At 47.8% G+C, this 23,731-nt stretch overlaps 2 protein-coding genes across 5 annotated transcripts in view; one reads left to right on the top strand and one right to left on the bottom strand.

Annotated features, from left to right (window-relative positions):
* LOC140419216 (uncharacterized) overlaps positions 1-23,731 on the bottom strand; it is a 222,947-nt gene that overhangs the window by 136,528 nt on the left and 62,688 nt on the right. The window lies entirely within an intron of this gene.
* Positions 482-13,539, top strand: LOC140419212 (uncharacterized). 4 transcript variants are annotated; one of them, XM_072502998.1, is made up of 3 exons: positions 482-715; positions 1,882-3,022; positions 8,345-13,534. In XM_072502998.1, exon 2 carries the CDS (start codon positions 1,944-1,946, stop codon positions 2,976-2,978), a length of 1,035 nt encoding a protein of 344 aa, XP_072359099.1. In that variant the 5' UTR covers positions 482-715; positions 1,882-1,943; the 3' UTR covers positions 2,979-3,022; positions 8,345-13,534. The 4 variants fall into 4 exon arrangements, with proteins under 4 accessions (XP_072359099.1, XP_072359098.1, XP_072359100.1 ...); XM_072502997.1 differs by lacking the exon at positions 8,345-13,534 and having other exon boundaries at positions 483-715; positions 1,882-4,702; XM_072502999.1 differs by lacking the exons at positions 482-715; positions 1,882-3,022 and adding an exon at positions 7,588-7,977 and having other exon boundaries at positions 8,345-13,539.

The raw sequence follows: 23,731 nt of genomic DNA, 5'->3' as shown, positions 1-23,731 counted from the left end.
TCATGATTTGTGACAAAATATGAATCTGAATGTGCAAAGATGTGCAGGTTAGGTGGATTGGCCATGATAAATTGCCCTTAGTGGCCAAAATTGCCCTTAGTGTTGGGTGGGGTTACTGGGTTATGGGGAAAGGGTGGAGGTTGGGTAGGGTGCTCTTTCCAAGAACCGGTGCAGACTCGATGGGCCGAATGGCCTCCTTCTACACTGTAAATTCTATGAAATCTATGAATCACCCTGATTGAGCAGACACAATAACAGACGTTAACCTTGTGTCCAGAACTGACTGTGTTAAGATTTTCTCAGTGGACCCTCAGTCACCATCACTGACACTAACTTTAAATTCCAGATGTTATTAATTGAATGGATTGGAGCCCATGTCCCCAGAACATTTTCCTGTCTCTCTGGATGACTAATGCAGTGACATTGTCACTGGGTCAGTATCTCCCCCCTGGTCTCTATGAGGTTGTTTGTGGAGAGAAGCGGAAGCGGCGGATAGTCACTAACCTGGAACCTCACAATGTCCAGGGAATGATTGACGGCATATCCGGGCCAATAGGGAAAGAGGAGGCGGGACTGGAGGACCGAGCGGGAGTGACTGGTCCTCCAACCAATCCGAGTGAGCGAGGGCCGGGCTGGGCTCGGTCGTGTGAGGCATGCGCAGTGTGATTAATGGCGGCGTCGAGACGGTTCTTTCTCGGTACGATAATCCGCAGAGGTGGGTATGGCGGAACCGGGGGGAGCTATGGATCAAGCGCGCGGGGGGTGGAGAAGCTTTGTAAACATGTTATATGAACCGCAAACTCATGAAAAATAACCTACCGATATCCGGGATGCCCCCCCCCCCCCCCCGCCCTTTGCACAGAGCAAGGCCGCAGCTTTCCTCAGTTCCAAACCCGGATTAATGTCCGCCATCTTTGTCGGGGGCACTGGTAGCAGGGCGGCGCGATTCCCATCTTTATTGAAGATACAGCGAGGGCGCAAGCGCACCCGCCATCTTTGTTAGGGGCAATATTTTTGAAATTTATCCAGTAACAGCGCGAACAAATTGTTCATTAAACTTCTTCACTCTTTCGCCTCCAATTTGTTATCGATAACGCCGAACAATGATATCAGGTTAATGACAATCATTTGTATTCATATTGTGTCTTTAACAGAATAAATCTGTCTATAAAACCAAAAGGAAAAGATGATGGTTTCTCCAGCAGATAAACTGACACTAAAGTGGAGCCGGGCAATGTAACTGAGGTGGAAATAGGTGGTCTTGGTGATGATGTGGATATGTGGTCAAAATATGTCCTTCAGCCTCAGACAGTTAACAAGTAGAGGGATGGAGTTAGTGGTTAGTGAGGGAAATTTGTGATGGTGACTGGAGAGAATGGCTTCAGCTTTCCCAGTGTTTAAAGGCTGGAAAGTTCTGCTCCTGCAGCACTTGATGTCAGACAAGCCAGCACAGTGTGTGTGAGTTGGAGATGAACTAGGAGGTGATGATCTTCACTTGCACCTCCTACACGGGTGCATCCAGGCAATGGAGGTTGATGGATTAGAAGATTCTGTCAGAGTTTCGGTGAAGCTGTAGATGTAGAAAATCCCTCTCTTTCACCCTCTGTTTCTTGCACCCCTCTCACCCCCTGTCTCTTCCTCTCACCCCCTTCTGTCGATGCTAGATTATGTGTAATCCCAGATTGAGTGGTGGGATCCATTCCGTGAACAACATTAGTAAACCAGCCTGATTATTATGACAATCCAGCAAGTTTCACAGTCACTTTCCTCGTGCCGACCTCACAAATTACCAGATTCATTCAGCAGAATTTTACAACTTGCCTTTGTGTTTCTGTGGGCTCTCTCTCACGTCCTTTATTCTTTTTGAAATCTATATCACAGGATATTAGAAAGGGGAGGATTTGCAGTCAGGAAACTGAAACTAAAGATCATATCAGGATCTCATGGACGCGCCCAATCTATTGCAACCTGAATATCATCGGATTTTGAAGATGGAAGAAAAAAGCACCATTCACAGTGAGGAGAAACCGTACACGTGTTCTGTGTGTGGACGAGGGTTCAATCGATCATCTGGCCTTTCAAAACATAAATGTAGGCATGATGGGGAGAAGCCGTGGAAATGTGAGGACTGTGGGAAAGGATTCAATTACCCATCAGAGCTGGAAATTCATCAGCGTGGTCACACCGGGGAGAGGCCATTCACCTGCTCGGACTGTGGGAGGGGATTTACTAAGTCATCCATCCTGCTGACACACCAGCGCACACACAGTGGGGAGAAGCCATTCACCTGCTCTGACTGTGGGAAGAGATTCACTCAGTCATCCACCCTGCAGAAACATCAGCGAATCCACACTGGCGAGAAACCATTCACCTGTTTGTGTGGGATGGGATTCACTCAGTCATCCACCCTGCTGACACACCAGCGAATACACACCAGGGAGAAGCCATTTACCTGCTCTGAGTGTGGGAAGAGATTCTCTCACCAATCCACCCTGCTGACACACCAGCAGGTTCACACTAGACAGAGACCGTTCATCTGCTTCGAGTGTGGGAAGGGATTCATTAATTCATCACACCTGATGGTACACCAAAGAGTTCATACTGACGAGAGACCTTTTAAATGTCTGGACTGCGGGAAGTGTTTTAAAACCTCGCAGGAACTGGTCTCCCATCAACAGGTTCACACTGATGAGAAACCGTTCAGGTGCTCTCACTGCGGGACTAGGTTCAGACGATCGTCTCATCTCACTGTACACCAGCGCACTCACACTGGGGAGAGGCCATTCATCTGCTACAAGTGTGGAAAGAGATTCACTCAGTCATCCGCTCTGCTAAGACACCAGCGAGTTCACACTGGGGAGAGGTTGTTCATCTGCTCTGATTGTGGGAAGAGATTCATTCAGTCATCCAACCTGCTGACACACCAACAAGTTCACACCGGGGAGAGACAGTTTACCTGTTCCTCGTGTTGGAAGTGATTTTTCTCGTCATCCGCCCTGCTGAGACACCAGCGAGTTCACTGGTAACTGGTGATTGGATTTTGTTGTTACTCACAATGAGAACCGAGCCCTTTCATTGTAATCTGTTTCTGCTGATGTTAATACATTTCAGACCAGTCATAGAGACAAATATCCTGGACAAAAATCAAATATGCCATCTTTGTGTTAAACATGCTGTATCGTGTATTTTTAATATCTGAAGGGTTCTCCTTTTGAAGGGTTCTCCCCTCCCCTGTCTCCTCCATTTTCATCTCCGACAACAAGTGAGGAACTCATGGAGCTTATTTGTCATTAAGATTGAGACAATCCAATCTGCTGCTTCCCTCCCTCCCACTAGCACACTGGACCAAATTGTCTCTACAGTCCCCCTTGTCCATGATCTGAACTCACATCTTTCTCCAGTTTCTCTCCTGTCAAACCTTCTCATTGATCATCCTGTCCATGAGACCTTCCGGATTCTCCCTTTACCATTTTCCCACTAAATTACTGATCACTCAACTCCCCACATTATCTGATATTGTTAATGGTTCTGTCTCTTCTGGTTCTGTCCCTCCCACCATTAAATTCACTCTCATTCAACCGGGAAAAAAAACCTTTGACCCCATCATCCTGGCAACCTACCATTCCATCGCCATTCTCCCTTTTCTCTCCAAGTCCCTGTACTCGGTGTCCCCCAAGGATCTATCCTCAGCCCCTCCTATTTCTCATCTACACGCTGCCACTCGGTGACATCATCCCAAAGCACCATGTTAGATTTCACATGTACACTGACAACACCCAGCTCTACCTCACCACCATCCCTCTCCATTCCTCCACTGTTACTAAATTATCAAACTGCTTATCCCACATCCAGTGCTGGATGGGCAGAAATTTCCTCCAATTAAAAATTTGGGAATATCAAAGCCATTGTCTTCAGTCACCATTAGAAATTCCATTCCCTAACCACCGAGTCCATCCCTCTCCCTGGGAACTGTCTGAGGCTGTACCACACTCTGCACAATCTCCGTGTCAGATTTGACCCCAAGATGAGTTTCTGACCCCATCTCCACACCATCACTAATACCAGATATTTCAATCTCCATAATGTCACCTGTGTCCATCCCCACCCCAGCTCATCTGATGCTGAAACCCTCATCCATGCCCCTGTTACCTTTAGACTTGATGATTCCAATACAGTACTGACCAGCCTCTCACATTCACCCCCACGGAAAGGTGAGATCATCCCAAACTCTGCTGACTGTGGGCTTTCTCACACCAAGTAGTCCTGTTCACCCATCACCCCTGTGCTCACTGACCTACACTGGCTCCTTATGTAGGACAGCCTTGATTTTAAAATTCACATCCTCATCCTTGTTTGCAAATCCCTTCATGGCCTCATCCCTCCCTATCTCTGTAATCTCCAGTTTTACAACCCTCTGAGATATCTGCACTCTGCTCACTCTGGCCTATTTAGCATTCCCCATTTTAATTATTCCACCATCAGTGTAGGGCCAAGGCCGGAAACTGTGAAATTCCCTCTCTAAACCTCTCCGTCAACGGTGCAATTTTAAACAGTGTAGAATCAAATATCCCAGCGGTGGTGGGGGTGAAGGGTGGTAAATGTCGACAATTGGGTGATTAAACTGTTGATCAAGTTGTTTAAAAAAAAAAGCTAATGGGGTCCTCAGTTTATTAATGTAGACATGGAGTGCAAATGCAAGGAAGCTATTGGGAATCTTTGTAAATTACTGATTACCCAGCAGTGTGGAAAATTACTCAGGTATGTCCTGTACACAAAGAGCAGGACAAATCAAACCCAGCCCAATACTGCCTCATCAGTCTTCTCTCAATCATCAGTAAGGTGATGGAGGGGCCATCAACAGTGCTATCAAGTGGCACTTGCTCAGCAATAACCTGCTCTTGGGTCATGTCTGTGTGGAGTCTGCACATTGAGTCTCCGGTTTCCTCCCAGAAGTCCCGAAAGACGTGCTTGGTAGGTGAATTGGACATTCTGAATTCTCCCGCAGTGTACCCGAACAGGTGCCGGAGTGTGGCGACTAGGGGCTTTTCGAAATAACTTCATTGCAGTGTTAATGTAAGCCTAATTGTGACACTAATAATGATTATTATTAGATTATCATTGATGCCAGTTTGGGTTCTGGCAGGGTCACTTAGCTCCTGATCTCATTACAGCCTTGGTTCAAACATGGTCAAAAGAGCTGAACTCCAAAGGTAATCTGAGAGTGACTGTTATTTAAACCAAGCCAGCATTTAACCAAGTATTGCATCAGGGAATCCGAGCAAAACTGGTGTCAATGGGAATCGGGGGAAACTCCGCTGGTCATAACTTGCACAAAGGAAGATGCTTGTGTTTGTTGAATGTCAATTATCTCAGTTCCAGGACATCACTGCAGGAGTTTCTCATGGCAGAGTCCTAGGCCCAAAATCTTTATCAATGACCTGCCTTCCCTCATAACTTCAGAATTGGGGATGTTAACACTGCTTCTCACGGTGCCAAGGTCCCAGGGTCGATCCTGGCCCTGGGTCACTGTTCGTGTGGAGTTTGCACATTCTCCCCAAACTTTCCGTGGGTTTCGCCCCCACAACCCAAAAGATGTGCAGGCTAGGTGGATTGGCCACACAAAATGGCCCATTAATTGGAAAAAATTAATTGGGTACTCTAAAAAAAATTTTTTAAAGAATTGAGGATGTTTGCATGTGACTAAATAATGTTCAGGACCATTCACTGCTCCTCAGACACTGACGCAATCTGTCGAATTTCAGACAGCAGGACACAGAGATGATAGGTAGAAAGTAATGAATAAGGTTTATTACGATACAAATCAAAACTCCTTCACTCCCCAAAGAATCTCCTTCCTTGATTGTCCCCAGACGAGGATTTTATGTGAGATGGGGCTCTCCCTGTTAAGGGGAAGCCCCGCTCCCTTAAAGGGGCAGTTCCTATTCTGGGGAGGTCATGGGAAATTGTATGGTCCTGTCCCGGGACCTCCATTGGGGTTATAACACAATCCATGTCCAAATGCAGCAAGACCTGGGCAATATCCAGGCTTGAGCTGAACGTGGCAAGTTACCTTCACACCACACAAGTGCCAGGTAATGACCGTCTCTAACGAGAGAGGATCTAATGATTGACCCTTAACATTCAATGGCATTACCATCGCTGAACCTCCCACAATCAACATCCTGGGGGTTAGCACTGACCAGAAAATGAACTGGACTAGCCATATAAATATTGTGGCTACCAGAGCAGGTCGGAGGCCAGGAATCCTGTGGCACGTAACTCACCAAAGCCAGTCCACCATTTGCAAGGCACAGGTCAGGAGCATGATGGAATATTCCCCAATTGCCTGTATGAGTGCAGCTCCAACAACATTCAAGAAGCTTGACAACATCCAGAAAAAACAAGCCCATTTGATTGGCACCCCATCCACAAACATTCAATCTCACTACACCGGCGAACAGTAGCAGCAGTGTGTACCAGCTACAAGATGCACAATCACTCACCCAGGTTCATTTAGGCAGCACCTTCCAAACTCATAACCTCTACCATCCAGAAGGACAAGAGCAGCAGATACATCGACACACCACCACCTGGAGGTTCCCCTCCAAGTTACTCCTGACTTGGAAATATATTAATGTTCCTTCACTGTCGCTGGGTCAAAATCCTGGATGCAGCCTCATCCTCGAGTTACAGAACAGACTTTCTCCTGTCAATATAGAGCTGCAGGATTGGACTGTGATTTGTTTATTGCTCATCTTCAGTTAATACAGTTTAGGAGTGATTTAAATTTAAAACAAGCTTTTGAGACATGATGGTCTATTCATACATAAATGAGATGCTATAATGCTATAGGGCACAAACTGCATCCAACTAGGGCTGATTTACATCAGAAATAAATATTGGAATAAACATGGATCCGGCATGGATGTGATTAACAGCAGCAATAACTGCAGAATCAAAAACAGTTCGGTGGGGTTACAGGAATAGGGTGGAGGCATGAGCTTAAGTAGGGTGTTCTTTCCAAGGGCCAGTGCAGACTCAATGGGCCGAATGGCCTCCTGCACTGTAACTTCTATGATATGATGATAAGGTGGAGTTGAACTCGTGTCTCTAGCCCACTGTGCCACCCCACATCTGTGGACACTAAGTGGCAATTTAGTATAGCCGATCCACTTAACCTGCACATCTTTGGATTGTGGGAGCAAACCAGAGCACATAGAGGAAACGCACACAGACATGGGGAGAAAGTGTAAACAACTTGAGCCTCTGGTGCTGTGCCACCGAAGTACCCCACATTTTGAGTTTACATTTGACTGGAGCTATTGGATTCTGCTGTCGTGTTGGAAAACTTTAGGGCATTTGAAATTCTCCACCAATTCCTACTCCATCTTTCTGATGGATAATGAAGGGTCTGTGCACATTCCCCCCCAATATCCACATCAGAGCAAAAAAGATCACGAGTCACTAATTAGGATTTTCGATGGGGCTGTATTTACCCAGCATTCCCGCGGTAGTGAGTGTCCCCCATTCACATCAGAGGAATATGCTGCGCAGGCGCAGTAGTGTCCAATATGGGAGCATGCGCAGTGCGAGTAATGGCGACGAGGAGAGTCGCTCATTTGTCGTCTCTGCAGCGGGAAGGATGCGGAAACTCTGACGGAACGATGGAGCCGGATCTGGAGAGGGAGGGTTTCTAAACACCTGGTGAGGGCCTCAAATCCAGAATCAGACTCTGCAAGTCCCGCGATTCCAGCTCCGGGTCTTTATTTCCCCCAGACCGGGCCAACGCGTTTTAAAATCAATGCCCCGCTCTCGGGCTGCGCCTGTTACTCGCCGCCCAGAGGAGTCTTTGGGCCATATATTTATATTCAGTGAGAGGTCGCAGTCTCCGTCTCGTTACCTGAAGGAACTGCTTCGCCATTTGGTTTGCACTTTAACCCCACGCTGCTAATCACTGCCCAGTGTGGAGGGGACTGGGTAAGTCAGAGGATCTGCTCCTGGACCTGCTCTTGGGCCTGGTTAAAGCAGCAGCCTGTAGATCGGCAGGGGGTAACTCCGGCTGTCGGCCCCTCTTCTGTGGTCTTGTCAATCCCCGGGTTGTCCTGGAGAGGGAGCGTGCGGTGTCTAGCGGAACACTTGAGACCTTCCACACTGGCGGCCACCTCAGGGTGCAGAATGTCCCATAGACACTGGGAACAACATTCTGGTGTAGTTGAGAAGGAGGTTTGATTGGACCACAAGTTTGGGGAAACAAGAGAAAAAATCCATAGAAACTGGAATTGTCTGTTCTGAATTTCTATCCTGTACTAATGGTAATACTGACACTGTCAATGTATTTTACAAGGTACAAGAGGACGTTGATTTGCAGATGGGAAACTCAGACCAAACATCACATCAAGATCTGACCGTGTCACTCAATTCATCAGGACCTGAATATCATCGGTCTTTGAATGTGGAAGGAGAAACATTTGTTGGTTCTGTCAGTGGGAACAAATTTCAAACATCAGTGTGACTGGAAAAGCACCGAGACCCACACAACACACACCTGAATGAGAATGTTCCAGTGTACTGACTGTGGACAGACTTTAACCAGTTACACAGCCTGGAAAAAAAAGCACATCATTCATAACGGGGAGAAACTGTACACGTGTTGTGTGTGTGGACGAGGCTTCCATTGATCATCCAACCTGGAGTGACACAAGGACTCGGACACAATGGAGAAACCGTGGAAATGTGGGGACTGTGGGAAGGGATTCAATTACCCATCCCTGCTGGAAATACATCGACGCAGTCACACTGGAGAGAGGCCGTTCACCTGCTCTGTGTGTGGTAAGGGATTCATTCAGTCATCCCACCTGCTGACACATCAGCAAGTTCACATTGATGAGAGGCTGTTTAACCAGTCAGACTGTGATAACTCTAAAAGCTCCGAGGACCTGGTCAAGCACCAGGTTGTTCACACTGAGAGACAGTTCAGCTGCTCTCATTGTGGGAAGCTATTCAAACGATCACAGAATCTCATTGAACACGAACGCACTCACACTGGGGAGAGACCATTCACCTGCTCTGTGTGTGGGAAAGGATTCACACGATCATCCCACCTCACTACTCACAGACTGGTTCACAGTGATACCAGACCTTTCAAATGTACTGAATGCGAGAAGAGTTATAAAACCACAAGTGATCTGCTGATACACCAGCGGGTTCACAACGAGGAGAGGCCGTTCAGATGTACAGTGTGTGGGAAGGGATTTACTCAGTTATCTGGCCTCCAGAAACACCAGCGAGTTCACACTGGGGAGAGGTCATTCACCTGCTCCTTATGTGGAAAGGGATTCATTTATTTAACCAGCCTCCGATCACACCAACTTGTTCACTCGGATAAGAAACCTTTCAAATGTTCTGAATGTGAGAAGAGTTTTAAAACCACAAGTGTTCTGCTGAGACATCAGCGAGTTCACACTGGGGAGAGGCCGTTCACCTGCTCTGACTGTGGGAAGGGATTCACCCGCTCATCCCACCTGCTGACACATCAGCACACGCACACCGGGGAGAGACCATTCACCTTCTCTGAGTATGAGAAGGGATTTACTCGGACAGCTCATCTGACACAGCAACAGGTTGATAAATGTCTGCAGGGTTTGGATTCTGCTGTTATTGCTGCTGTTAATCACATCCAGCACTGAACCATGTTCATTCTGACTGTTGGAGTTTGTTTTTGCTGATGTTAATAATCCCTATAACTGGGCTGGAGTTTAATCCTCTGAATATATGTCAAGTGAACTAATATTGTTTCAGACACAATCGAGACCTTCATTTCTCCAGGATAAGAGGAGATTAATTGATGTCCTGTTACTCACTGCTGCATTTTTGTGACCTTTCCTCCTTTCTAACTCGAGATTATTTCAGTTCTCACACCTTCAGTTACTCTCACAACCATGTCCCAGCTCCACATCACTTCCAGTGTGCCTGTCTTAGCTTTGGCATCTAGGGGAGGTATTGGTAACAAACCCAGGATCACTAAACAAAACCCAGTGATTTGTACTGTGGATCTGGTCAAGCACCAGGTTGTTCGCACTGAGAGACAGTTCAGTTGTTCTCACTGTGGGAAGCTGTTTAAACGATCACAGAATCTCATTGAACATGAACGCACTCACACTGGGATGAGTAACATGAAGGTGGTCAGTACAAATGTTACAAGGACATCCGAAAAAAGGATCCTTACAAACTTCTGCACTGTGGACCACCTAGAATCATATCATATCTCTGGGAAAATACTGCAGTCGACCAGCTGTGTGGAGGCAGCACTGAAATTGGTTCAGTTTGTACTGATGTGCTTGTCTCCCCAATCACCAAGGATGGAGATGTTTCTGGAGCCTCCTCCTCCTGTGATTTGTTTAATTGTTCACCACCATGTCGATGTTGCAGGACTGCAGCTTTGATCTGAACTACTATTAGTGAGATCGCTTAGCCCTGCCTAGAGCATGCTGCTTCCGCTGTTTAACACGTTTATAGTCTCCTGTTATAGGGTCACCAGATTGGAATCTGTTTTAGGGATACCTGGTGCTGCTCCTGACATGTTCCCTCCACTCCATGTTGAATCCGGATTGGTCCCTTGGCTTGATGGTAATGGTAGAGTGAGGGATATGCTGGCCTATGAGCTTACAGATTGTGTTTAAGTATTGTGCTGCTGATGGCTCACAGCACCTCATGGATGCCCAGTTTTGATCTAGATCTGTCCAATTTTTTTGTGCACTCCCAGAACTGGTTGATCTCCCCAAATGCATGACCTCACACTTCTCTGTGTTAAATTCCCTATTGCCCCTGTATTGCCCACTCCACCAATCCATCTCTATTGTTTTGGAGATGATAGCTATCCGCTACAATGTCCAGAATTCGGCCAATCTTTGTGTCGTCTGCAAATTTCCTAATCATGCTCCCTATGTTCACGTCCAAATTGTTACTATATAGCCCACATAGTTCCGAACACCGAGCCCTGTGGCACACCACTTGAAACAACTTTTCCAATTGCAAGGGCAGCCAATGACCCTATTACTGAGCCAATGTTTTATCCAGTTTGCCACATTACCCTGTATTCCATGGGCTTTCACTTTTTGCCACGTGGGAATTTGTCAAACGCCTTGCTAAAATCTGTGCACAACATCTACTGCACTACCTTTTTCAACACTTCTTGTCACTTCCTCAAATAATTTGATCGAATTTGTGATGCAAGAACTTCCTTTAACAAATCCATGCTGTCGATCCCAGACTAGTCGATGCCTTTCTATGTGACAGTTAATCCTATCTCTCAGGATTAATTCTACTAATGGTGAGAATCAGCTCACTACCACAGGGAGTGGGTGAAGTGAAGAGTACAGATGTGTTGAAGGGGAAACTAGACAAACACAAGAGGGAGATGGGAATAGAGGATTACAATGAGAGATTTAGATGTGGAAAGATGGGAGGAGCTTGAGTGGAGCAGAAACCCCAGCAGGGACTGGTTGGGCTGAATGGTCTGTTGCTGTGCTGTATATCCTATGTAATCGAGCTCTGAATCCACTGTGTTATTTCTGTTTGTGTCGGGAAGCAGCATGACGTTAAACTGAAGACTAAAATCAAAATCTCCCAGGCTATTGTCCTTCCCACCCTGCTGTGTGGAGCAGAATCCTGGGGATGCTGTAGGAGCGACATTAAAGCTCTGGAACTCTTCCGGCAAAGACACCTGAGGACCATCATGAAAATTCAATAGCAGGACAAAAATCTCAAAACAACCTGGTTCCCCATCGTGCTGGGCTCAACAGCATGGAGACCATCCTCCAGAACATTCAACTGAGAGGCCAGGCCATATCTCTCACATGGATGACTATGAAATCCCCAAGCAGACCTTCAATGGGGATTGTCTCAGGGCAAACAACATCAAGGTGGTCAGTACAAATGATACAAGGACATCCAAAATAGGATCCTCACAAACCTCTGCACTGCAGACCACCTCTCTGGGAAAAGACTGCAATCGACCGGTCCATGTGGAAGCAAGACTGAAATTGGTTCAGTTTGTTTCAAGGACCATCAACCGCAAACTCATAACACCCGACATTCCCAGAGAAAGACCAGAGATGGAGCAGCTACAGACGTTCCCCCTAAGCACCAAAAGCAACATAAACTGCCAGTTCTGTGGACGTCCATGTCGATCCCACATCAGACCCTCAGTCACGAGAGGACCCACAGAAAACAATGTAATTAATGACAGCTTGGACATACTTGAACAATGTGGAGTTGACCTCAACATTATCCCTGTTCTCCGGATGGGATCACTGTACTCTGTCTGATTATTGCAGAGCTGTTAATGAAGTCAGTAAAAGACAGTCTGTTGTTGGGCGCTTGATTATAGAAATGTAGAAAATTGAAGGAGTGGCCATTTGGCCCTTCGAGCCTGTTGCCCCATTCATCATGATCATGGCTGATCTCCCAAGTCAGTAACCTATTCCTGCTTTTCCCTCATATCCTTTGATCCCTTTAGCCCCAAGCTCTATATTATCTGGTGTCTGAAACCACAGGGTTCAATATTTAGAGTCAACAAGATGAACAAGGATGTGTTCATCAGGGCCCAATTCTCCAGCTAGATATTCACAGGAGAAAGTCATTCTGTTATCCAACACATTTGAGGGAATTGAACAGAGAAAAATCCCGATTGTAAGAACCCGCAAATCATTTGTAAATAACTGTCAAATGTTGGCAGGTTCCAACTGTCGAATTCCATCACATTGAAGTCAGTGAGAGGCGGGAGGGTGGTTATTCTGGAACTAAAAAACACCAGTTAGATCACAGCTAGAGTACTAAGTACAGTTCTGGTCACCACATTACAGAGAATAGGGACTAGCTCAGTCTCAGCCAGTAGAAACATGGTGGGTTGAATGGCCTCCTCTGTGCTGGAAACTTTTAGGATTCCGTGATGACAAGTGGTCCTTGTGTTTTTATCCAAGACTGGTCACGGCCCAGTCATTTACTCCCAAGTGTTGATGTGATGGTTCAAGCCAAGAGGTGTCTTATGGAATCTGTGGTTCAAGCTTGTATTTTTAGGGACAGATGCTCATTGAAAAGGGAAACTGAGAAAGGAAACTGACTCTCAGCTGTCAAAGAATCTAAGACCGAAATTGAGTAGAATCGTATCAAAGGACAAAGAGAACCCTCAGAGCTCAGTAGCAGATGATGGATTCAGTGGTGCAGTACAGGCAGGTTGAGGAGTCTGGATCCAGAAGCTGAAAATAAGCAAAGATGCAGTTTCTGAAGCTAACATTGGGGGAGATAAACCATCCAGATCATCGTAAGACCATATGATATAGGAGCAGAATTAGCCCATTTGGCCCATCAAGTCTACCCAGCCATTGAATCATGTCTGATATGTTTCTCATCCCCATTCTCCTGTCTTCTCCCCATAACCCATGGAGAGGGGTAGGTAGTGCTGAGGAAGGAGGGATGCTGCAGAAGAACTTGGACAGGCTAGGAGAGTGGGCAAGTAAGTGGCAGATGGAATACAATATGGAAAAGTGAGAGGTTCTGCACTTTGGATGGAAGAATAGAGGCAGAGACTATTTTCTACATGGGAAAAGGCTTCAAAATCAGAAGCACAAAGGGACTTAGGAGTCTTTGTTCACGATTCTCTAGGTTAACATGCAGGTTCAGTTGGCAGTTGCGAAGGCAAATGCAATGTTACCATTCATGTCGAGAGGGCTCAAATACAAGAGCAGGGATGTACTTCTGAGGCTGTGTAAGTCTCTGGTCAGACCCCATTTGAAGTATTGTGAGCAGTTCTGGTCCCCGTGTCTAAGGAAGGATGTGCTAGCTTTGGAAAGGATCCAGAGGAGGTTCACAAGAATGATCCCTGGAATGAAGAGCTTCTCATATGAGGAGTAGTTGAGGATTCTGGGTCTGTACTCGATGGAGTTTAGAAGGATGAGGACGGATCTTCCTGAGTCTTACATAATACCGTGCAGCCTAGAAAGAGTGGACGTGGAGAAGATGTTTCCACGACTAGGAGAAAATAGAACCCGATGGCAAAGCTTCAGACTGAAGGGACGATCCTTTAAAACAGAGATGAGGAGGAATCTCTTCAGCCAGAGGGTGGTGAATCGTGGGACGCATTGCCACAGAAGGCTGTGGAGGTCAAGTTACTGAGTGTGTTTAAGACAGATATGGATAGGTTCCTGATTAATAAGGGGATCAGGGGTTATGGGGAGAAGGCAGGAGAATGGGGATGACTAAATGGCAGAGCAGACTCGATGGGCTGAATGGCCTAATTCTGCTCCTGTATCTTATGGTGTTAATGTAATAAAACATCCCAAGGTGTTTCAGAAAGAAGAATATGACATTGAGTCACATCGGCTGATATTAGGGTAAATGGACAAACCTTGATTGGAGAGGGAGATTTAAACAAGTATCTTTAATCAGTGCTGAGAAGTGGAGACTGCAGGGAGCTTGAGGGAGGCCTTCAAAGAAACTTATGTGTCAAAGATATAAAAAAACACTCAACAGACTGCATTTAACACAAAAACAGATGTTTGATTTTTATCCAGAATATATAACTAGGCTGGAGTTTATTAACATCAGCGGAAACACACTCCAATGAACATGATTTAGACATGAATGTCATTCCTAACATAACCAATCATTGTTATATGTGAACTCGCTGGTGTTTCCGCAAGTTTGATTATTGAGTGAATCCCTGGCCACATTCGGAGGAGGTGAATGGGCTCTCCCAAGAGTGAACTCGCCAGTGTGTCAGCAGAGTGGATAACTAGGGAATCCCTTCCCACACACACAACATAAAAATGGCCTCCCCCTGTTTGAATGCGCTGATGAATTTCCAACTCGGTTGGTCAACCGAATCCTTGCCCACAGTCCCGACATTTAAACGTTTTTTTCCCTGTGCGAACACGCCGGTGTTTCCGGAGTTTATGAATTGGCAAATCCCATTTTACACACAGAGCAGGTGAACGGTCTCTTCTCAGTGTGAACCTGCTGGTGTTTCTGTAGGTTTAATGACTGAGTGAATCCCTTCCCACACTTGGAGCAGGTAAACGGTGACGCCCTGGTGTGACTCCGCTGTTGTTTCCGGAGTGTGAATGAATCAGCAAATCCCTATTTAGACCCAGTGCAGGTGAACGGTCTCTTCCCCCTGTGAACCCGCTGGTGTCTCCGCAAGGTGGATGGATCAGCAAATCCCTTTTTACTCACCGTGCAGGTGAACGGTTTTTTCCCAGTGTGAATTCGCTGGTGTTTCTGTAGGTTTGATGAATTCGCAAATCCCTTTTTACACACAGTGCAGGTGAATGGTCTCTCCCCAGTGTGAACTCGCTGGTGTGTCAGCAGGGTGCATGATTGAGTGAATCCCTTCCCACACTGAGAGCAGGTGAATGGTCTCGCCCCAGTGTGAACTCGCTGGTGTAGGTTTGATGAATTAGTAAATCCCTTTTTGCACACAGTGCAGGTGAATGGTCTCGAACCCGCTGGTGTTGCTGTAGGTTTGATGAATTAGTAAATCCATTCCCACGCACCGAGCAGGTGAATGGTCTCTCCCCAGTGTGAACCCGCTGGTGTTGCTGTAGGTTTGATGAATTAGTAAATCCACTCCGACACACAGATCAGGTGAATGGTCTCTCCCCAGTGTGAACTCACTGGTGTTGTTGTAGGTTTGATGAATTAGTAAATCCACTCCCACAAACAGAGCAGGTGAATGGTATCTCCCCAGTGTGAACTCACTGGTGAGTCTGCAGGGTGGATGACTGTGTGACTTCCTTCCCACACTTGGAGCAGGTGAATGGTCTCTCCCCATTGTGAACCCGCTGGTGTTGCTGTAGGTTTGATGAATTAGTAAATCCACTCCCACACACAGAGCAGGTGAATGGTCTCTCCCCAGTGTGAACTCACTGGTGTTGTTGTAGGTTTGATGAATTAGTAAATCCACTCCCACACACAGAGCAGGTGAATGGTATCTCCCCAGTGTGAACTCACTGGTGAGTCTGCAGGGTGGATGACTGTGTGACTTCCTTCCCACACTTGGAGCAGGTGAACGGTCTCTCCCCATTGTGAACCCGCTGGTGTTGCCGTAAGTTGGATGAATCAGCAAATCCCTTTGTGTACACAGTGCAGGTGAACGGCCTCTCCTGTATGATGGCGCCGATGAAGTTTCAGGCGAGATGGGTAACTGAATCCCTTCCCACAGTCCCCACATTTCCACGGTTTCTCCCCAGTCTGACTACACTTGTGTTCTGACAGGTCAGATGATCGGCTGAATCCTCGTCCACATACAGAACACGTGTACGGTTTTCCCCCACTGTGAACAATATTTTTTCCTTTCATTTTTAAACTTTGTTGATGTTCCGATCATATACGGACGATGGTAAATTGGGAGGCTCGTGTGATCTTGATGTGAAGTTGGTTTGTGTTTCCCATATGCAAATCCTTTGAATCTCCTGTGAAATTGATTGAAAACAGAAAATAAGGAGTGAGAGAACCACAAAAACACAAAGGCAGGTTGTGAAATTGAGCTGAATGAATCTTGTCATTTGTGGGGCCGGCACTGGGAAAAAGTCACCATGAAAACTGCTGGATTGTTGTAAAAACCCAACTGATTCACTGATGTCCTTCAGGGAAGGGAAGCTGCCAAACTGGAGTCCCACTCACTCACTTATCACCCCTGTGCTCACTGACCTACATTGGGACTCGGCTAAGCAACATCTCAATGGAACATTCACACCCTTGTTTGCAAATCTTGCTCTTTGCTATTTCCAGCTACACAGATGTTTAATTCTTGAACCACAGATCAAACACAAATACTTACATTCAGGTCCTGATGAACTGAGTGACTGCCAGATTTTAACGTGTATCTTAGTATTCCAGAGGGAGGTGGGGGAGGGGGAGAAAGCGAGAGAAGGGATTTTATATGTTGACAGGCGGTTGTCCCTCTCCCCACGGACGTTTTGCATTGTTTTCCAAGGGTCACACCAGCCCCAGAGACATGGAACCCCTCACAGGTAAGAGAGCAGAGCACTAAAAGCTCAAAGGTATTGATAAATGCTCAGACATACTTAGCTGTGAAGCAGTTTCACAGTTTTTCATGTTAACATCTCCCACTGTAGCCTGCAGCATCAGAAGCTCTGGAGTCGGAGGAAAATCCCCCAGTTGAGGAGAACGGGGATGATGTCACCACTCAATTGGAGGTGCGTGATGACATCACAGACAGGAAGACTGAACATCTGGATCTGTGCGAACCAGTGATCACCACACATTATGGAAGATGTGATGGTCCTTGAGAGAGTAGAGGAGACTTACCAGAATAGTTCCAGGAATGAGGGATTTTAGTTGCAATGTTAGGTTGGAGAAACTGCGGTTGTTCTCCTTGGAGCAAAGGAGATTCATAGGTGTTCAAGTTTCTGATTGGTCTCAGTAAAGTAGCTAAAGAAACGTTGCTCCTACCAGCTGATTGTAAAAGGATTTCAGGACACAGATTTAAGATTTGGAGCAAGAACTACAGGGCAAAATGAGGAAGAAATTTTACAGTGAGTGGTAATGACTTGGAACTCAATGCTTACGCTGAAAGTGCGATAATATCCAGGTCCTGATGTCATAGAATTTACAGTGCAGAAGGAGACCATTCGGCCCATCAAGTCTGCACCGGCTCTTGGAAAGAGCACCCCATCCAAGGTCAACACCTCCACCCTATCCCCATAACCCAGCAACCCCACTCAACACTAAGGGCAATTTTGGACACTAAAGGCAATTTATCATGGCCAATCCATCTAACCTGCACATCTTTGGACTGTGGGAGGAAACGGGAGCACCCGGAGGAAACCCACGCAGACACGGGGAGGACGTGCAGACTCCGCACAGACAGTGACCCAAGCCGGAATTGAACCTGGGACCCTGGAGCTGTGAAGCAATTGTGCTATCCACAATGCTACCGTACTGATGAATCGAGTGATGCTGTCAGAGTTTGATGTCAGGTTTTGTTTATGTTTCCTGCCTGCAATTCCTTTTCTAATACCCTGAAAATGAAAGTAACAAAAGCCATCTTTGTCAGTCCAAAATCAAAATACAGGAAAAAAATAAACCTATTCTTGGTTTGAGTTTACTTTGTGTAAATCCTCCCTTTCTAACGCCCTGTAAAAGGAGTTTCCACAATTCATTTCTGTCAGCCCAGGATAGAAATTTACTACATTCTTCCCTCCTGCTCCCTGGACCAGGATGACAGCTCATACTCCCTGCTACACTTTACCCTCGTCATCAGCCATTGCTCAATTTCAGGATGACCTTTACTCAAGGTTGTGAGTTTCTGACATGGTTCTTGATATGACTGGACACAGTCGTAGATCTTTAGACACATGGAAGAGGATGTTCCAAGAGGTAGTGAGAACTAAAAAGCAGAATGTCTTTCTCTTCCTTTTCTTCTCTGCCTCAACAATAAGACATTGGGACTCAAAGGCTAATGTAGTTTGATGGTTGTCTTCATTCTGAACAATGGGTAACAAACTCCTCCCAAAACATTGAATAAAAGCAAATTACTGTGAATGCTGGAATCTCAAACCAAAAAGAAAATGCAGGTAAATCTCAGGCCTGGCAGCATCTGTAGGGAGACAAAATAGCTAACGTTTTGAGTCCAGATGACCACTCGAAACGTTAGCTCTTTTCTCTCCCGACAGATGGTGCCAGACCTGCTGAGATTTTCCAGCATTTTCTTTTTGGTTCCTCCCAAAAAATTCTCCCCCTTCAAAACATCCCAAAAGATGTGCTTGTTAGGTGAATTGGACATTCTGAATTCTCCCTCTGTTGTACCCAAACAGGCGCCGGAGTGTGGCGCCAAGGGGATTTTCACAATGCTTCATTGCAGGGTTAATGTAAACTTACTTGTGACAAGAAAGATTTTTAAAAATCATTGCCCCCGACAAAGATGGCGACTCCGCATGTGCCCTGGTGCGCGACCCCGGTAAAGATGGCGGCCATTCACCTGGGCCGAACATGAGGAGCTGCAGCCCCGCTCAGTACAAATTAGGTCCGGTAAGCTCTTTTCCCAGATTTGCGACTCACACAACATGTTTACGGAGCGTTTCCGCCCACCACGTGCTTCTTTGCTCCCTCCGCACCGTCAATCGCCTCTTACCGATTTCAGATCTGAACAGAGCCGCAATCCATCGCCATTACCCACACTGCACATGCTTCAATCACAGCCCGATCCCGCCCCTCATTCACTCCGATTGGTTGGAGGATCAGCCGCTCTCGATCGGTCCTCCAGACCAGCCTCTACTCTTATTGGTCCGCAGCTGCCGTCAATCCACAAAGTGTTTACAAATCATCCCACCCACCGCCTGACACTGACTCCGCTTCTCCGGGACAAACAAGGGCCGAGGTCACCCTTGCTCCAAACTGCACCTGTGCACCAAAATCCAGCAACTGCATCGCCCATGCGCCAGACCATTTCGCCTGAGGAAGGAGCAGCGCTCCGAAAGCTAGTGACATCGAAACAAACCTGTTGGACTTTAACCTGGTGTTGTAAGACTTCGTACCAGCTCACAATGACCGGGGAGTGATTGACGGCACCTCTCGACCAATAGGAAGAGGGGCGGGGTGGAGGTCCGAGCGGGAGCGACTGCTCCTGCAACCAATCAAAGTGAACGAGGGGCGGGGCTGAGCCCGGATCTTCCTCATTGGCTGATACTCTGCATCATTTTGGAAGCTGATTTGTCTCAAACTCCAGGAGAAAACTGGACCTTTCTGTTTGTGGCTTTAAACAGAGGAAACCCTGTGGGTATGGAGCAAACATTTCAACATTTGTTACTGAAATGTGGGAACTCGCCAGATAGGAGCTTCCAAACCCTGGTCACCCTCGCCTGGAAGGACAAGGGCAGCAGACTCTTAAGGAGCAGACTTCCCAGGGAGGCAATGGACAAGCAATCCAGACAGCCAGGGTAATGATTTAGTGACAATAAAAGCAAGATACTGCAGATGCTGGAAATCTAAAAAAATCAGAAATTACCGAAGGAGACTCAAAATGTTCATTATTTTTCTCTCTCCACAGATACTGCCAGACCCGCTGAGTTAATGCCACAAATCAGCTGTTTTTATTATAATGGTACCTGAGTTTAAATCCTACCATGGCTGAATTTGAATTCAATAAAAATATTGTGAGCATGGATCAATTGTCATAAAAACTCACCTGGTTCTCTTAATGCCCTTTTGGGAAGGAAATCAGCCATCCTTACCCAATCAGGTCTACATGTGACACGATTCATAAACAATTCAAGGGCGGGACTTCCGGGTGCGGTGATGACCAGCTAAGTCGCACGTTTCGGCACCTCCCGTTTTAACGGACTTTTGGGCTCTTATCGGGAGCCCCAACGGCAATTTTCGAAGGCTAAACCCACTGTGAGGCGACATTTAGGGCAGCACGGTAGCCTTGTGGATAGCTCCAGGGTCCCAGGTTCGATTCCGGCTTGGGTCACTGTCTGTGCGGAGTCTGCACATCCTCCCCGTGTGTGCGTGGGTTTCCTCCGGGTGCTCCGGTTTCCTCCCACAGTCCAAAGATGTGCAGGTTAGGTGGATTGGCCATGCTAAATTGCCCTTAGTGTCCAAAATTGCCCTTAGTGTTGGGTGGGGTTACTGGGTTATGGGGATAGGGTGGAGGTGTTGACCTTGGGTAGGGTGCTCCTTCTGCACTGTAAATTCTATGAAATAGAAGGGAGTCCCCCCGGATGTGAATGGACAGAAGAGATAATAGTGGCCAGATTACGGAGGATCCTCTGGAGCAGCGGCAAAGAAGGGAAGTGAGAAGCAAGATGGCGGCGGAGGGAGGCCAGTTGGTATGGGGCCTGGAACAGCAGGAGTTCCTCCGGCGATGTGTGGAGGAGCTCAAGAAGGAGGTGCTGGCGCCGATGCTGCAGGCGATTGAGGGGTTAAAGGAGGTACAGAAGACCCAAGAGATGGAGCTCCGTGGAGTGAAGGCAAAGGCTGCCGAAAATGAGGACGAGATACAGGGCTTGGTGGTGAAGACGGAGACGCACGAGGCACTGCATAAGAGGTGTACGGAGAGACTGGAAGCCTTGGAAAATAGCTCGAGGAGGAAGAACTTAAGAATCTTGGGTCTTCCCGAAGGGGCAGAGGGAGTGGACGTTGGGGCGTATGTGAGCACGATGCTCCATACCTTAATGGGAGCTGAGGCCCCGACGGGCCCCCTGGAAGTGGAGGGAGCATATCGAGTCCTCGTGAGAAGACCAAAGGCAGGAGAAATACCTCGAGCAATAGTGGTGAGGTTCCACCACTACAAGGACAGGGAGATGGTCCTAAGATGGGCGAAAAAGACACGGAGCAGCAGGTGGGAGAACGCGGTGATCCGCGTGTATCAGGATTGGAGTGCGGAGGTGGCGAGAAGGAGGGCGAGTTTCAATCGGGCCAAGGCGGTGGTCCACAAGAGGAAAGTGAAGTTCGGAATGTTGCAGCCGGCAAGACTGTGGGTTACACACCAGGGTAAACACCACTACTTCGAGACGGCAGAAGAGGTGTGGACATTTATCAAAGAGGAGAAGTTGGACTAGATTGGAGAAAGAGTGTTTGAAATGAAGTAGTGAGGTGGTGGCAAGGAACTGTGAATCAGATGGGGGGGGGGGGGGAGAAGAAGGGGGAAAAAAAAATTATTTCCCCTCGAAGGGGGGGGGGGGCGGCACGAAGAAATGTGGGCGCCGGTGGGGAAGGAGAGAGCGAGCTGCTCCATCAGGGGCGGGGCCGAGAGGGAAGCGCGGGCTTTGTCCCTGCGCTATGGAAATTGTGGCGGGAAAAGGGGGCGCAGGAAGGAGGGGGCCTCACATGATGGGAGGCTAAGGATAAACGGGGGAAGCCGAGGTCAGCCAGAGTTTGCTGACATCCGGAAGCAATATGGGGGGAGCAACTAAGCTAGAGAGGGATCTAGCGGGGGGGAGGGGGTGGTTAACTGGGTTGCTGCTGCTAAGGGGAAGGGGGAGCTGTTACGGGATGCGATGGTCGGGATGGGAGGGCGCCGTCGGGGAAAAAAGCGGGTGCGTGGGAACCGGGTGAGGAGCTGGTCTAAAAAAGGGGATGGCTAGTCGACGAGGGGGGGGGGGGGGTAAAGAGCCCCCCAACCCCGTTGATCACGTGTAACGTGAGAGGGTTGAACGGGCTGATTAAGAGGGCAAGGGTACTTGCGCACCTAAAGAAGCTAAAGGCAGACGTGGTCATGCTTCAGGAGACGCACCTGAAACTGGCGGATCAGGTCAGATTAAGGAAAGGATGGGTGGGACAGGTATTCCACTCGGGCTTGGATGCGAAAAATAGAGGGGTGGCAATACTGGTGGGGAAACGGGTATTGTTTGAGGCGAAGAACATAGTGGCGGACAGTGGGGGTAGATACATGATGGTGAGTGGCAGACTGCAAGGTGAGGCAGTGGTGCTGGTGAATGTATATGCCCCGAACTGGGATGACGCAAACTTTATGAAGCGTATGTTGGGGCGCATCCCGGACCTGGAGATGGGAAAGTTGGTAATGGGGGGGGACTTCAACACTGTGCTGGACCCAGGGCTGGACCGGTCCAGATCTAGGTGCTTAAGGGCTGTATGGAGCAGATGGGAGGAGTGGATCCCTGGAGATTTACTAGGCCTAGGAGTAAAGAGTTTTCCTTCTTCTCCCATGTCCACAAAGTGTACTCCCGGAGAGACTTCTTTGTCCTGGGAAGGTTGCTGATCCCGAAGGTGGCAGGAACGGAGTATTCGGCTATAGCCATTTCAGATCATGCCCCACATTGGGTAGATCTGGAAGTAGGAGAGGAAAAGGAACAGCGCCCACTCTGGAGATTAGATATGGGACTGTTGGCGGACGAGGGGGTATGTGTAAGGGTGAGGGGATGTATTGAAAGGTACCTAGAGATTAATGATGACGGAGAGGTCCAGGTGGGAGTGGTCTGGGAGGTGCTGAAGGCGGTGGTTAGAGGGGAGCTGACCTCCATAAGGGCCCATAAGGGGAAACAAGAGGGTAAAGAAAGGGAGAGATTGTTGAGGGAGATTTTGAGGGTGGATAGGCAATATGCGGAGGCTCCAGATGAAGGGCTATACAGGGAAAGACGGAGATTGCACACGGACTTTAACTTGTTGACCACGGGTAAGGCGGAGGCACAATGGAGGAAGGCACAGGGAGTGCAGTATGAATATGGAGAGAAGGCGAGCCGGCTGCTGGCCCAACAACTTAGGAAGAGGGGGGCGGCGAGAGAGATCGGAGGGGTTAGAGACGAGGAGGGAAAGATGGAACGGGGAGCGGAGAGGGTGAACGGGGTGTTTAAGGTATTTTACGAGAGGCTATATAAGGCTCAACCCCCGGAAGGGAAAGAGGGAATGATGCGTTTCCGAGACCAGCTGGAGTTCCCGAAGGTTGAGGAACAGGAGATGACAGGACTGGGAGCGCAGATTGAGGTGGAGGAGGTGGTCAAAGGAATTGGGAACATCCAGGCAGGGAAGGCCCCGGGACCGGATGGGTTCCCGGTGGAGCTCTATAGGAAATACGTGGACCTGCTGGCCCCACTTCTGACGAGAACCTTTAATGAGGCTAGGGAAAGGGGGACACTACCCCCGACGATGTCGGAGGCGACGATATCGCTGATCCTGAAAAGAGACAAAGACCCGCTGCAGTGCGGGTCATACAGGCCTATTTCCCTCTTGAACGTAGATGCCAAGCTTTTGG

Source organism: Scyliorhinus torazame, chromosome 5 (assembly GCF_047496885.1).
Source record: "Scyliorhinus torazame isolate Kashiwa2021f chromosome 5, sScyTor2.1, whole genome shotgun sequence".
NCBI lineage: Eukaryota > Metazoa > Chordata > Chondrichthyes > Carcharhiniformes > Scyliorhinidae > Scyliorhinus > Scyliorhinus torazame.
Note: the sequence above shows the minus strand (reverse complement) of the source record. Positions and strands in the feature narration are given on the sequence as shown.

Bases quoted from the DNA above. Each gene is read 5' to 3' on its own strand.
- LOC140419212 (XM_072502998.1), top strand. From the start codon at position 1,944: ATGGACGCGCCCAATCTATTGCAACCTGAATATCATCGGATTTTGAAG.